Source organism: Octodon degus, unplaced genomic scaffold (genome assembly GCF_000260255.1).
Source record: "Octodon degus isolate 3935 unplaced genomic scaffold, OctDeg1.0 scaffold00007, whole genome shotgun sequence".
NCBI lineage: Eukaryota > Metazoa > Chordata > Mammalia > Rodentia > Octodontidae > Octodon > Octodon degus.
The window spans coordinates 14,892,960-14,909,698 of NW_004524583.1; the positions used below are offsets into that span (position 1 = coordinate 14,892,960).

At 35.4% G+C, this 16,739-nt stretch overlaps 1 protein-coding gene across 8 annotated transcripts in view; it reads right to left on the reverse strand.

The window, feature by feature from the left end:
- Positions 1–16,739, reverse strand: part of Mpp5 (membrane palmitoylated protein 5) — a 113,055-nt gene that overhangs the window by 47,522 nt on the left and 48,794 nt on the right. For 5 of the 8 annotated variants that reach the window (XM_023702769.1, XM_004624777.2, XM_023702748.1 and 2 more), the window contains 3 exons: positions 14,526–14,590; positions 9,518–10,042; positions 601–809 (listed from right to left, as the gene is read on the reverse strand). In XM_023702769.1, coding sequence (XP_023558537.1) covers positions 601–809; positions 9,518–9,884 — 576 coding nt within the window. In that variant the 5' untranslated portion in view covers positions 9,885–10,042; positions 14,526–14,590. The remainder of the gene's footprint in view (positions 1–600; positions 810–9,517; positions 10,043–14,525; positions 14,591–16,739) is intronic. The other 3 variants (XM_023702789.1, XM_023702781.1, XM_023702772.1) reach the window with 1 other exon arrangement.

Genomic DNA, 16,739 nt, shown 5'->3' on the forward strand with positions numbered 1-16,739 from the left:
TCAGATCATGGTGTTTGCCTGTCAAGCGCTTATCCTACTGAGCCATCTCCCCGGCCCCTAAATGAAAGCTCTTTTGGATCTGTAACTTTGTGGTTCCAGAGATTGAACTCAGAACCTTGCACTTGCCAGGCAGGCACTTAATCTATTGAGCTATCTTCCCAAACCGGAAATTCGGTTTTTAATAGAAGAAATACTTTAAAATACCTATAAGTTATAAATTTTAGGAGTTATATTCTATATTTCCAATTATCAATTATAATTTTACCCAACCGGTATTCATTTCTTAGTTTATGATGCATAATGCTTAAAATTAATAAAGGAATACTAAAAGCATTTAAAAACTTTGCCCTCTAGTTACTGAAATCTGTTTGTTACTATCCAAACTTATAATCCTGTATCAAAAGTATCATGAAACAGAACTAAATCCAATCACAGCATTTTTCAGGATACAATGCATATAGCAAAATTTTCCTATCACAATAAATTATTAACGTGATCATAACTACTTTAAACTATAGTTACATCATTTTTTTCCAGTCATACTCCCTTACTATCACTAATAATTACTGTAAATGTCATTAAGATGTTCATAATACATACCTCTTGTGCAAGATCTTGGGCGTTGGCAAGAAGAGGAAAAGGAGGACTGGCCTTGTTCATGTGCACTGTGACAGCATTGTGAATCTTAAATGCATTCTGGAAATCTTTATTTTGTACAAGTTGTAAAAGCAGTGAAATATCTTCCTGGCTCTGAGAATCTACCAAAGTATGTTGGATATGTTTAAGTGAAGAAAATAAGTCTTCCACTTCTGGTAGGAGAAAAAAAGGTATCCTAGAGTTAATTGTTTTGCTCTTACATCAACATGTATTTTTAAGATAAAATTTTCTGACCTTGTTAATGCATTATGTTTTTTGGGGAAAAACTACGTGCACTTTTGAGCATCAATGTCATTTTGTGGAACTTTAAGTAGAACTCTGAAAACAACAGCATAGCTAACATTTTTAAAAATGGTATTATAAAACATACTATAAAAATAATGGAAATAATACAGAAACTAATAGGTAAAACCAACAATTCCATTACTAGAAACAATATTTTTCTCCTGAACCTCTTGGTGTCTTTTCTTTTTTCATTTAACAGTACACTGTAATTGTTTCCTGTATCAGGAGTCTTTTAAAATGTTATACAGAATGCCTCTATGACACTTTACATGGCCAAACATAGATTACAACAATCATTACACAAAGTTCAACATTGAAGTTGCTACTATTTTTGCTACTGTAAGCTAATAATAAATATTTAAGCACATAATAGTAGTCATTGGCACATATAAATTTAAGATTCTGATGATTTCTTAATTATTAGAAACAACTTTTGCATAAGATTCTGACATTTTTAAAGCCTTATACATTTCTAGGGAGTTTACATTAACTTATATCCCATTAGTAATATTTTCACCAATATTCACCACTTTCAAAAACTTTAATTTCTTTAATAGGGAGGCTGAAGTTTATATTTGCCAGACACTTCTTTTACTGTCCATAAAACTAAAGAATATGTGTATCTCCCAAAATTACAGTGGAATTTCTACCCATGTGAATGTGCACTGTGCCTATTAGTATGCATATACAGTACTTGCCTCCCACCCCCACATCTTGCCTCAACTTCCAGAGTGCTGGGATTATAGGTGTGTGCCACCATGCCCCGCTGTCTTAATTCTTTTTTTTTGTCTCCCCTGTTTAGGGTTTTCAAAATTTGATCTAAGCACAGATGACACTGTAAGCAGGGTTTTATAATCTAATGTTTTCTAATAAATCTTTAAAATAAATTTCCAGGGGCCGGAGAGATAGCGCAATAGAATAAGTGCTTGCCTGGCAGGGCAAGGGCCTGAGTTCACTCCCCGGTTTCACCAAAATAAATAAATAAATAAATAAATAATAAATTTCCAGGAAAAGACTGACAAAATAAAAACATTTAAGATTTTTCCACATATCGACAAACTGCCCTCCAGAACTGTATCAATTCATAATCCTACTAGCAATGATTGGGGGTGCCAATTTCCATAAACAGATCAAAGTATTATCAATTTTTAAATTCTTCTGTGACCTGGTTAAATACACTTTTACAAGATATAGCCATGTGTATTTCTTCTTTTAATAATTTTTTCTGCCTTCTACCACAGCAACCATCAAAGAATAGTCATGGCCTTCTGCTGTGGGCGTCAACAAGGGCCACAAGGTGACTAAGAACGTGAGCAAACCAAGGCACAACTGCCGCCTCGGATGTCTTACCAAACACACCAAGTTTGTGTGGGACATGATCCAGGAGGTGTGTGGCTGTGCCCCCTACAAGTGGCGCACCATGGAGCTGCTCAAGGTCTCCAAGGACAAACGCGTTCTCAAGTTCATCAAAGAAAGGAGGGGGACGCACATCCAGGCCAAAAGGAAGCGTGAGCAGCTGAGCAATGTGCTGGCCCAGCAAAATTCTTTATTTTTAGCTTAAATACCATGCCCTGCAATTTGATCTATTTGTTCTTAAGTGAGTTTCAGGAGACACTGTTAAAAGTTCTATCATCAACTCTAACATTTCATACAAAACTTTTAATTATTGTATGTACATTAATGAGAAGAAATACAATCTTAAATTCAATTATATTTGCTTTGCAATATGATTAATCAGATAAATACAGGTGCTCTACCATGGCGTACAACCTAACCCTCTCTTTTTTTTTTTTCAACTTAAGAACATAAAGTTCAAATCCCTGAACTTTCATTTTCAGTAATCTAGGTCAACATGAATTTGTCAAAAATATCTGGAAGGAAAAAAAAATACCTTGAAGCTCAGGAAAGAATCTAGGCAGTAATTACCAGCTAAAAAATTAAAAACAAGAATTAGGGCTAGGGGTTTTAGCTCAATGATGCAGCACTTGCCCAGTATGTACAAGGTCCCCTGGGGTTAGCTCCTAGCACAATAAAAACAAAAACCCACCCAAAAAAATCTCAAATCCCCACCATGTCAAGAGACAATGGAGTAAAATCTTACTCCTACATGTAGGAAAACAACAAAAAAATTGCCTTCAAGGTACTTTTTAGAAAGGCTTCATGACTGGGGGCCGGGGAGATGGCTCAGTAGAATAAGCACTTGCCTTGCGCAAGTGCAAGACCCTGAGTTCAATCCCCAGTTCTGAAGAAAAAAAAAAAAAGGAAGAAAGAAAAGAAAGAAAGAAAAAAAGAAAGGCTTCATGATTTTTTCCCAGACAAAACTGACAGACACTTGGTGGGAGAGAAAAGAAAATTTCAAATACAATCTTAAATTGTATTTGATACACAATTCTGGAATTAGAATGCTTGAGTCTTAGCAATGCCTTAGTCATGTTTTAAAAGTAGTATTATGGGGACGGGGAGATGGCTCAGTGGAATAAGCACTTCCTTGGCAAGCATAAGGGCCTGAGTCCAATCCCCAGTTCCGCCAAAAAAAAAAAAAAAAAGTTAAAAGTAGTATTATATCACTGGATAACCCACCTCAAGTCTCTGGGTCTTTCCATTAAATGGAAGGGTTTAACTAGAATAGTTGCATTCTTTGGAAACTCCTAAAAATATGTACTTTAGGAACTGGGCATGGTAGTGCACACCTGTAATCCCAGTATTTGGGAGGCTGAGACAGGAGGATTGCTGTGTGTTTGAGACCGGCATGCGGGCTGCAAAAGTAAGCACAAGGCTGACCTGAACTGCACAGTGAGACCCTGTCTCAAAAAAAAACAAAAAGGTACTTTATTTCTAAACCCAAAATACATATACTTATTCTTCTTTGAAATAAAAGATTTATGTAAACTTGTGCAATATGTTAATATATTCTATATTATTCTACTTCATAAAAAATTACTGGTTGATAGGATGGCTAAGATTAAAAAGTAGTGGCAAGCACATAAGAGAAAGTGGAACCTCCACACACAGCTTTGCGCAAATGTCAGGCAGTAGAGCCACCATGGAAAAGACTATAGCAGTTCTTTAATAAATAAAACACAGAATTATGGCAGACCCTGTAATTGCACTCCTAGGTATATATCCAAAAGAACTGAAAACAGGTATTCAAACAAAAGCCTATACACAAATGTTCCTCATCTCATTATTTACAACAGCCCAAAGAAACAACCCAAATGGTTCAACAAAATATATGGCATATCCACACAATTGATCATTCAGTCATAAAGAGGATGAACTGTACATGGACGAATCCTAAAAACATAATGCTAAGTGAAAAGAAGCTAGTCATAAAAGGGTACATATGAGTTCATTAGATGATCTTTCTTAGCTTTTAGTTCTTATAAAAATCAATTTTTAGGTTTGGGGCTGTAACTCAGTGGTATAATATTGCTTAGAATTTATTAGGCCTAGATTAATTTCCCACACCCACCCCCAATAAACTCCAACTTTTTTCCAAGCCAAAATGTGCCACTTGTATATATTTTTTTAAAACTTGGTTGTCAAGATAATCCTGAAACTCAGGCTCAGAAAAATTAAGTAACCTACCTAAAAAGTCAACAGCAATTAAATGATAATAGAAAGTATTAGAACTCAGTCCTAATCCTGACATCCCTATAATTTTCAATATGCAATTATGCCAAGCATGTTAACATGCCATAAATAATAAATCAAAAATAAAAACTATTCTTACCTAAAAAGTGAAATGAAGTTTGATATATTTTAATACATTGTGTAGCAGTTAATTATTTTTAGTAGACATGTGCATTTAATAACAATTTATAAAACTATAAACATTTTCAATCTATAGTTTAGGTTAGCTATAATTTTAGCAATGTGGCTGAATTAGAGAATTCTCAGGGGGTCTGAACACTTTAAACATCAAACCTAGTATCAATCATTTCACTTTCAAGAAGAAAAAAAGTCCTTGAAGGAATGGCTAAGAAAGTTTGCTTGGAGGGCCAGCAAGATAGCTCAGCAGACTAAGTGCCTGCTTAGGCAAACATAGGGACCAGATTCAATCCCCTGTACCACAGGCTGCGCTGGCCCTGGCCCCAGCCCCTTCTCCAGGTGTGCTGAGCTGGCCACTGAGACTGGGCATGATGGCACACACCTGTAATCCCAGCACCGGGGAGGCTGAAAACAAGAGGACTGATTACTCACTGAATCTGAGCTGCATAGTAAGACCCTGTACCAGATAGATAGACAGACAGACAGATGGATGGAGGGAAGGAGGGAGGGAGGAAGAAAGAAAGAGAAAGAAAAGAGAGTTTGTTTAGGAGTATCTATAGCAGTTAACTAAAAATTTGGTAGTGAAAATAACTAACTTCTAAAAGTCAGCTAATGTAAAATTCAAGATTTACTGGCTCTGGAACTTTGTTCACCTTAAGTTTATCACAATCAAACAAAATACCAGTATATCCCAGTCAAAAATCAACAGCACAAAGAAATCTGGAAGAGATGTTTTACTTTAAAATGTCAATATTCTTACTTTACAATATGCATATTCAGAGACATTCGGAAAAAAAATATATAGACACTAGTCAAGACTGAAACATGCTATCATTAATACTATGAAAATGTTTCATTCTTTAGCATTATTTACCCTGGTTTCCTTCTCCTTTTTTGTCTTTTATTTTCTTTATACTTTAGTATCTGATGCAAATAAGAAAGCTCCTAATTTTAAATTTCAGTCTTTCTTTATCAGCCACAAAACAGTTCAGCCCATGAATATGTGCAACCCATCCTGACATTTCTTCAAAGGTGTAACAATTACATAGTCACACATATATGATGGATGGCAGTCTTCCCTGGCTTATATTCCCTTTAAAAACTGTCCACTATATTTGTACACATCCTTGGCCCCAAGTTACTTATCTATAAACACAAAAACAAAACCTGTAAAATCTACAGGCCAGAAATATCTCAATATTGGGGGCTGGTGAGATGGCTCAGTGGTCTAAGGCACCTACTTGGAACAAGCTTAGCAAAGCACAGAGACCGCGGTTCAATCCCCCAGCACCACATGCCAGCCAGCCCACCCCCTGGTGGGCTGAGCTGGCCACACATACACACACATAAATAAATAAATTAATTAATTAATTTAAAAAAAAAAAAGAAAGAATATCTCAATATTGTCCTTTTTTTGGTCTTATCCCGCTATAACCTGTATCTTTCTTTTCTCAGGATTTCTTTCATAAGGCAGTTTGCTTTGATTATGAAAGAGAACAAAGACTATGACAAAGCAGGGCTTAAAACCAATGCCAATTTTAAGGAAGCCGCCCTAGTATATTTTTTTATGATTTATAATGTTAGTATTATTCATTTGAAGTTAACTTTCAAATCAATATTTTTTTATTTTTACAAGATTCTTATGGCTTTTAAACAAAATTTTTATCACTTCTGAGTATTATCTGCCAGTTACATCCATCTCTGTACATTTATTATCATGCACTGCCATATTTAAAAATACTTTAATTTTTAAAAACCACCCAAAGTATCTAATCTTTACAGTGACATTTTAAATTCTTAGAATACTCTACGTACTCACAGATAAATGATGCATTATTTGAAAACCGAAGCCTTCCTCTCAAGGAAAGAAATCAGTTGTCCCATGCTTCCCTCATTTAAAATAAAGTTGCTGTCTCTGGCTGTGACAAAGGCTAAAAAGCTGTCTCCGGTCATGTGTGTGTTAATCAAAATACTGGCAAGGAGGCACATACAATTTTAAGGGAGTATTTTTGTTATACTTTGATGTGTTAGCAGATTATGAGCAGAAGGAAAAGGTGAAAATCTATCCTATTTAATTTTAAATGAAAACTTAAAATTGACTATATCTAAAAACTGGGGCTGTGACTGACAATAACAATCTACAACTTATGCTAGTTTCTCACATTTCCTATAATCAATAGGTATCTGCATTAAATCTATGACTTATTTCTCAAAATACTAAATCTTCTGTCCAGTAAGGCTACAAATACTTGATACCATGTTTGCAGTAAGTTTAAAATGTTTTTTTTTTTAAAAAAGCCTTCCGTTCAAGATCAAAAGTATTTATGAGGACCACTGGGGATTACAAAGTATAAGAAAATATAGCCGTCCCTTAAGAAAAAAGCAGAGCCTGGGGATATCACTCAGTGGTATGGTACTTGCCTAGAATGTGTGAAGTCCTGAGTTTCTATTCCTAGAAGAAACAAGAGAGGAGAAGAGAAGGGAGGAGGGGAAGAGAAAGGAAAAGAGGGGAGGAGAGGGGAGGAAAAGGGATGGAAAGGCAAGGGAGGGGAAGGAAGGGGAGGGAAAGAGAGGGGAGGGGAGGGGAGTGAGCAAGCAGCAAGGACAGTAGGGCACCCCTTAGTTTCCAGAGGCTGAGGTGAGAATCACCTGAACCCAGTAGCTGGAGTCCAGCATAAGCAACATAGTAAAAATAATCTCAAAAATTTTAAAAAGAAAGAAAAAGAAACAAGAAAAAGAAAAAATAAATTATTGAAATAATCTTTCTGTATATGCACCAAAAAAAAAAAAAAAAAAAAACAAACAAACAAACCTAAAACACTTCCCCAAATGAGTCTGGCTTATGCTGTATGTTCCTTTGTTGTGATTATAAGAATATTATCTATTAGATAAACATTTATGCCTGATTCTAAGTAGTGCCAATAGGCAAATAGTCAATCTTAAAGAAATTTAGAAAAAAAAAAAAAAAAAACAGAAGACTTGATGGATATATTATAACACAAACCATGTCCAATAAAAAATATTTACAGACTATTTTAGGGAGGGAGGGAAAAAAGGAAAGAGTGGCAGGAATTGAAAGTAAGAGCCAACTGGATAGGAAGTATTTGCACTCTAACAAAATCATTAGGAAAAAGTAACATAAAATCCCTTCAACCTTAAGGTGTTGGCTACTGTGTTAAAGTAGACCACTTATCATAAAGTGAAGATTATTCTACAGCATGTGAAGCAGATCATGCAATTTCTGTATGTGCTCAGTATGTATCACTAGATAAAAAATGTTCACATAAATGTATCAAAGATGATGTATGTAATCTTTTATACACATATTTGAAATGTGAGTCCTGAATAAATATATAACAAGGAAAAGAAGCAGATGACATGATACAGTATAGTAAAAATTGCTCCAGATTTGAAATAAAGAGATTTAGTGAGAAACAAATGCAGCATATAAATGGTGTGTTGGAAAAATTAGAGAAAAGTTACTCTCCTCTGGGTAGCCACAGCTTTGCCTGCTCACTGAAGTGTGAGGCTGGATGTAAGACTCCATCCAAACTTCCCACCTTGTGCGTGGCTTTCCATGTGTATGCACAGGTCCAGATCCGGCCAGTTCAAATGTGGCTCTACATAGCACTTACCAGCATGGTGCGAAAGTGAGTGACTTTACTGAGGTTCAATTTCTTTATCTCCCAAATGAAGATTATAGTTCTAGTTCACAGGATTATTCTGAGTATTACTACAGAGACTCATTTGCTAAAGCACCCAGTATACAGCTCATCAGACATTTCAGTGAATAGTCAAGTAGCCAAATAACAATGACAACAAAAATTCTCATAAAAGAGTGGTTTTTTTCCCCCATTTTAAAAAACCCAGCAAATCACTTAGAAATAAAACACTTCTCTTGAGTTAATCTACCTTTAAAGTCAGCACAAATTAATGTATAAAGCAGCATTTCTCAAACTGACTTCTATAGTATTATGATACTTGTTCAGGGAGTACTAGTTTGTGTAGGAAAGGCATGCAAAAAATTCCATGCTCAAACTTTCTAAGTTTGGATATATGAATTCTACATCAATCAATCAATCTCATTAGGTCCATAATGCCTATCAATATTATTAAGGATCAAAGAAGTCTTGTAGTGACGAGGTATTTAACTTATTTATCAGTAATGTAATCTGGTCACAGACCTCTTTTATATACAAATAAATAAAACTTTCAGGACTGGTTTAAATTTCTTTTTCATAGAACATTATGCATAGTGTATAGAATTTTAAGCCATATTTTACATGTATGATTCCATATGATCAACACGTGTTTATGTTACTGACAGTTCTTAAAGATATAAAATAGGTTTCAAGCTGTAGTTATTAATTTCACTATTACTTGACAAATACGGGAAATTCAAAATCTGAAAACTTTCCAATATTTGACATAAAAATGTGAGTCTGTTATAAAAAAAAATCAAAACTTCAAATGTTAAAGCCACATGAAGAACTTTTTAATACCTGAAAATATGTTGAAACATTTAAGTTACATGTCTTTGCTTTATGTGGCTAAAATAAAGAATGATGATAAGGCCTTTCCAAGAAAATAATCCAGGGGCGGGGAAGTAGCTCAGTAGAATAAGTGCTTGCCTGGCAAACACAAGGGCCTGAGTTTAATCCCTGGTTCCACAAAAAATAAAAAATAAATAAAAATAATCCAAATTACTATTATTCACACTCTTAAGCCCCTACTCCTTCTCACAGATTTATATTAAAGCATACATAAAGCAAAAACATTTTATTATTCCGCTGTTTTTACTTACCTAATATTTTCACAGCATAATGAGGACTTTCTAAGACAATGCCTTCTTCTGTATCAAATATGGGGTTATCTATTCCAGTCTTAGGAGGAATTTGGGCTAGTTTCTTAAGTCTCATGGAGGAATTAAGGTCAAGCTCTTGCTTTTTCCCTTCTTCTTCTCGCCTACGCCTCATGTCCTCCTGCTGCTGTCGGATACGCTCCAACTGTGCACTGCGTCGCACCGGCATCATCCTGGTGCCCAGATCTCCGGGGCAGTCGACAGCCATCTCTCGGTGCTTCCAAGGTTCCTCTGGTGATGCAAGACCAACATTTTTTACTTCGCTGTCTGATTCCTCTGTAACATGCCCATTCATATAGGATGTTGTCATGGTTATCTATAAAAACCTGTACCACCTTTTATATATTAATTTTTCGTATAATGCCAATTTTCTTGATTCTGTAGTATAAAATCCATGTTTATTTCAAAAAAAAAAAAAACTTTCTCACATCACATAATAATGCTATGAAAAACATCCATGAGGAAAATCTAAGGGGAAAAATGGGGGAGAAAAGTGTAAGAATTACAACATAAAAATAGACTTTACACAGCCCATTTTCAATCTACACACTACACAGAAAATATCTAATAAATATACAATAATATTTTTCTATGATTAAATAGATTCTTTTCATTTTCTAGCTAACTCTGAGGGAATCAGGGTGTTTCTACAAAAAAAGTCATCTCCCAAGAATTTTTTTTTTTAAATTTTATTTATTTATTGTGTGTGTGTGGCCAGCTCAGTCCACCAGGGGGCGGGGCTGGCTGGCATGTGGTGCTGGGGGATTGAACCGCGGTCCCTGTGCTTCGCTTAGCTTGTTCTAAGTAGGTGCTTTAGACCACTGAGCCATCTCACCAGCCCTCTCCCAAGAATTTGAAGCATAATATTCGATTTTATAGCTAAGAAACATATACCAGGAAGTTTAATAAAGTAGAAAAGTAAAAAAGGTTTTGGATACTAATTTTGTAATAAGTAAACCACATACAGTTTAAATGGTGTTTATCTTTTTAAAGTTGTATCAACACAATGTTTCATGCTTAACTGATAAACAAGATCAACAAATTAACTGCTACAAAGCAATTAATGGTAATTTGACATATAGCAAGCCACAATGGTAGCTCACTCAAAGCACAAGGAGTTCCCTTGGAGAACTAACTCATGGCTAAGGGGGTTGAGATAAAGAAGATGCCTAAAGGAGAAATCCAGTTAGCTGCAAAAGCACCTAAGGATAAAATTATACTGAGAAAAGGGCCAAGCAAGTAATAAGTCTTTATAACTGATTATATGAAAAAAAAAGGGTTATTTTACAAGAATTCATTGAAAGAAAAATGGTAGTGTCCAATACCATTCTAAAAATCCTACTATACAGTAAAAATAACACTGAACTTAAGAGACTAGAAAACTGAATTTTTGTTTTGACTCTGCTACTCTGCCTAGAACAGTGGTCATGAATCTATGGTACCCATGCTGCAGTGGGTTGTGTTTATCATTGAAAGCTCTAAAAGGTTCACCATCACCCCCTTAGAGCTTCATGATTTAAGACTGGTTTCTCTCTGAACCACAGGCACACATAAAAAATTTATTCACAGAATTATCCTAAATTATAAGATAAGGTACATGTTATAAAATGAATAATTTGATTCTATTTTAAAATTCTTCCAACATATTTGAGACAAAAATATTGTATCAAATAATACTGGCTTTTCATCAAGCCATTTCTCAGGCATAAATAGGCAGATTGTTTATATGTGCAAAAACCCACACATTAAATCTAATTAACTTTCTTTTATACAAGGCTTTAAAAATATTTACAATAATACACCTACTACCTCCTTGATAAGCTTTTAGGGCACAATGCGAACTAAGCAAAAACCAGGTTTTTAGGCAATATTCCCAAAACCACTCAATCTTCTTTCACATATCACGGTAAAAATAGGGACAGAAGACAAAGTGCTTAATTTACAAGCCTAGGCTACTAGGAAAAACAATTAAGGTAAACAAGAAAACTCTAAAATAATATTTTCACAACAACTGGGGTAGATTATTATCTTCCATCTAAATTTTAGTTTCTTTATTAACAACTCTGTGATCTATACTACTTTATTTACCATTAATATTCTTTTTCATTACAATGAGAGTAATTAGATTTTGACAATCTTAAGTTTTATATGTTGATTATATACAAATGCAAGTTCAGCTAATTTAATGTTTTCACTACAAGTAAGCAGAAATGTGTGTAGGAGTTACTACAGTGCTATTAACATCAATTAAAAAAAATCTAGGAGTATACATATTTCCAGAAAATTAACTCTCAACTTTATTCATAATTACTGGATATTAAACAATCAAACAATAGTAGATTATATAGCTTATATAAACAAAAATCTGAAATCAAGACTGAGTTTTAAAATAATCAAAAATGTATAAATACTAAACTAAATCATGAGGGAAAACATTACAGATCATGCTCAGGTGATCTTGGTCAAAATTTTCTCATATTTGGTCACAATGAGTTCCAGGACTTGGGGAAAAACACCACCTCCCACCCCCCACTCCCCACCTCAACTCTCATGGTTGGAGTATTATCATCATACTTATTTATTTGGATCTAGTCTTACTTTTAGAAAAATTTCTTCAATCTTATTATTTATCTGCTACTTTTGTTATCTCCTTTGGAGAGTTCACAATCTACTAGGAGACTAGCAGGAAAATAAATGACTTCTCCAGTTGTTCTCACTACCACAAATTCCAAATTTGTTAGGTTTCATATCACCAGTGTTTTTATATTTCTATATCACCAGTGTTTAGCGTAACACGTCATAAACAAAATGTCCAAGAAATATTTGTTTAACTAAACTTGGAATGTCATAGATTCACAAAGGTTGAACAAGTCTAAAATTTAGTCTATGGTAAGAGAGGAAACACTGAAAACATAAGGATACATATTTCTTTGCCTTGCATCTCAAAGGGCAACTAAATATTAGTCACACAAAAGACCCTGTTTCACACCAGTGGAATCACAGGACCATTAGATCTAGTTCATAGGGATCTGTCTTATTCATTTCTCTAGCTATGATACTTAGTAAGGGATGGATGATTAATTAAGCATATGAGCAAATTATTCCTCTGTTTAGAACTTCTGATGGTCTTCAATGCCACCTAGAAAATAGTCTAAACTACAAGATCTAAGCATTGTGTTTTTTATACTATCCTACATGAGCCTTTTAATTTAGCTTAATTTGTGTCTATTCCATACCTTTTTTCTTCCTGCCTAAATGCCTTATAAACTGCATCTCTTTTCATCTTCTAGCTTCAAGATCTCCCTTAAGTTCCTAATTTTTTTTTTTTAATGTATTTAGTACAAAGTCCACAGGGTCTCATTACATAGATTGGACTTGTAGAGATCCTCCTGTTTTTCAGCCTCCCAAGCACGGGGATTACAGGTGCACGATCCCCAGGGCAGGGCCAGCACAGCACGCTAGGGATCAAACCCTGATCGCTCTGTCTGCCTAAGTAAGCACTTTAGTCTGCTGAGCTATCTGGCTGGCCATGTTCCTAATTTCTTGAAGAAACCTTTCAGGGTCGGGGAGATAGCTCAGTAGAATAAGCACTTGCCTAGCAAGCGCAGAGCCCTGGCACTACAAAACAAACAAACAAACAAAAAATCCTTTCAGATCTTTTTGGTTATCATATCTTGGTTATCATCACACAGAACAATCCAAAAGACTACCATGCTCACAAGTTAATCTATGAGGGCCAGGAAGAGTCTCAAGTACTTGCAGAAACAAAAGAACATTATGCTGTGCCCCAGTTTTAGCATTAAAGTCATTCTAATTTTTAGTGAAGCACAGTGGCACACACCTATAATCCCAGCAATCATCAAGATAAAGCAAGATTTCTGAGTTCAAGACTGGCGTGGTCAATTTAGCAAGATTGTTTCAAAATTAATAAGACCTGTGGTAGGTTCAGTGTTAGAGCACCCCTGTGTTAGATCCCAGTACCAAAAAAAGAAGTTCTTTTTTCAGACAGGCACAGTGATCTTTTTGCCTTAGCTGGGATTACAGGCATGTAGCACCACACCCAGCAAGATCAAAACTCATATGTATATATTTATGTATACAATCAATATGTATCAATACATAGTAAAAGAATCCCAGTACAAAGGACTTAAAAAACAAAATACGATGACCCAAATCCTTTGACATTTCAGAAATAAATGATCAAACTAGAAAATTACCTACTTGAGGCAAATAATAGGCTGAAGATAATGGAGTTTACAAGTTTTGGGCCTAATTCCTCTCTTCCCAACCTTAAAGCATAAGTTTAAAATTTAAGAAAACAATTTGAAGGATGTCTTTCTAATCTTCATCAGAATCCCTAATTCTACTCTCTACAAAGAAAAAAAAAAAAAAAAATCTTTATATAGTCCACAAAGCAAGAAAACAAATTTTGAAGTTGGCAGGCCAAAGCTATTCTGATGCTAACTTGAACTAGTTGGGGAGGAAAAGAGATGCTTCATAAACTGGCTAAGAGAGGGAATGAAAGAAAGCTAAATAAGCTTCAAGTACAAATGATTGAATTAGAAGACTGAAATAACCTTAAGGGTTAGAGAATCACTGAAGAACTGCACTAAGAAAGAGACTATTTATGTAATAGCTGAGAGTCATGACAAGTTTGCAGGAAAATAATACAGGTTAGAAGGAAATAATATTTTCATTTTTACACAGAGAAAGGAAAATATATACTCGATACGCATACACACAGTCTGTTTACACTAGTGTCCAAAACTTCAATATTTCTTTCCATTTATCCTTCTTCAGCAAGGCATGCCCTTTGACCAGCAGCTGGGAAGTCTCATTTTAAGTGATCGGCATTCCTCTGACATTCTAAGAGGCTGGACTATTTGTTTCCATAGAAACAGCTTTGTCAGTGAACACAGGATTGTGGCCAAGAATAGTGAAAAGAACTTACATTATGCAAACTGGAAAAACCTTGTCTTTTCGTTTTTTCACAAAACTCAGGCTAACTTTCTTAATCTGTAAAACAGAAAAACAAGATGATTTAGTCAAGTGTAAGTCTGAGGTGTTTCTGAGGGAAGTGGAAAAGAGAAAAAGGTTAACTCAGCGTGATATCCAAATCTGTTTTCAGGTATCTAGGGTTGGTATAAAGTAAAAATCCACCACCACTACTCCAATGTTTAGCAGACATCAATTAAAAATCAGTATTATTGTATATTAATGCCACTGGATGAGTCAAATGAAAACAGCCTGACAACCCCAAAAAGGCTAAACAAACTCTTAAGTCCCCATGATTCTACTCCCAAGTGTGCATCAGAAAAAATGAAAAAAACATTTACAAACACATGTGCAAAATATCCATAACAGCATTATTTATAACAGGCAAAAATGGAGAACAAAATCCAAATCTTCACCACTGACAAATTGATAAATAAAAGGTTTATGTTCATACGTAAATGTTTGGGTATACAGAAATGTATAGTGGAGAAGATCAATAGAAAGAAAAGTTAAAGAAGCTAGTCACAAAGAACCATATACTATGCCATTTCATTTATGAAATATCCAGAAAAGGCAAATCTACAGAGACAAAATAGCATTTTAGGGCTAATGGGCAGAGAATTACAGTTAAGGTGTTTCTTTTGGAGATGAAGAAAAATAACTGCGATGATTGCACAACTCTGAATATACTGAAAGTGCCTAAATTGTACAAGTGAAATGAGTGAATGGTATGGTAAGTGACATGATGTGTGAATTATATCAATAAAGCTCTTTTCAAAATACCGTAAGAGAGCCAGGCAAGGTGACAATACTTGTCACCTTGGCATCTGGGAGACCAAGGAGGACTGCTGTGAGTTCAGTGCCAGCCTAAACTACAATACATAGTGAGACCCTGATTCAAAACAACCAAGGAGAACGAGGAGAAAAGGGAGGAGGGGAAGGAGAAAAGGGAAGAGGGTGAGGAGAGGGAAGAGAAAAGGATGAGGGAGAGGAGGGGGAAGAAGAGAGGAAGGAGGGGGGGAGAAGAAGAAAAGGAGGAGAAGGAAGTACAATGAAATACTACTAAAAAATAAAATGGGTAAACTTTTAAAAATGGCAATACTTAACACTGAAAAGGACACAAACTGGAACCCTCATACAATACTGGACAAAATGTAAAATGGTAGGGTCCATTTGGCAATTTTTTTAAAAAATTAAACACATGGTTACTATACAAATGAGCAATTCCATACATGAGAAATAAAAATACATTTTGTTTTCACAAATGAGATCTATAAGGAATGTGCATAGTACCATCACCAATAATAGCTTAAAACTGAATGCAGTACCCTTCAATTGGTAAATAAACAAAACATGGGATACCAGTGAGCAATTAAAAAGAATGGACCAGGGGCCGGGGAGATGGCTCAGTGGAATAAGTGCTTCCCTGGCAAGCGCAAGGGCCTGAGTTCAATCCCCGGTTCCGCAAAAAAAAAATAAAATAAAAATAAAAATAAATAAAAAGAATGGACCAATGACACAATAGCATGTATATTCTCAAAAATATAATGCCAGACACAGAAGCATATATTATATGATTCCATTTATGTGGAATTTCTAGCCCTGGTAAAATTAGTGCCTATATAGAAAGCAGTGTGGGGACAGGATATAGCTCAGTGGCACAGTACTTGCCTGGCGCGCAAGGTCCTGAGTTTTATTTCTGGTACAAAAGGGAAAAAAAAGAAAGTGGTTTCCTGGGGCTGAGGTTGGTAGCAAAGATTAATTACAAAAGGACAGGTTTTGTTTCCTATATGAAAGGAGTGTTACAAAATTAGATTTCATGATCTTTGCACAATGATCTAAATTTACTAAAACTGTATCAGCAAAACATGTAGGTTTTATGGAATATGAAGTATCCCTCAATAAAGATGCTTTAAAAACTCAAACTTTAGCTCTGATGGTGGCGCATGCCTATAATCCCAGCACTCAGGAGACTGAGGCAGGAGGGGCAGGAGGATCACTGGGAGTTCAAGGCCATCCTGGGCTACAGACACAGTGAGTTCAAGGCCAGCTTGCACTACTTAATGAAACCCTGTCTAGGGGCTGGTGAGATGGCTCAGTGGTCTAAAGCACCTACTTAGAACAAGCTTAGCAAAGCACAGGGACCACGGTTCAATCCCCCCAGCACCAC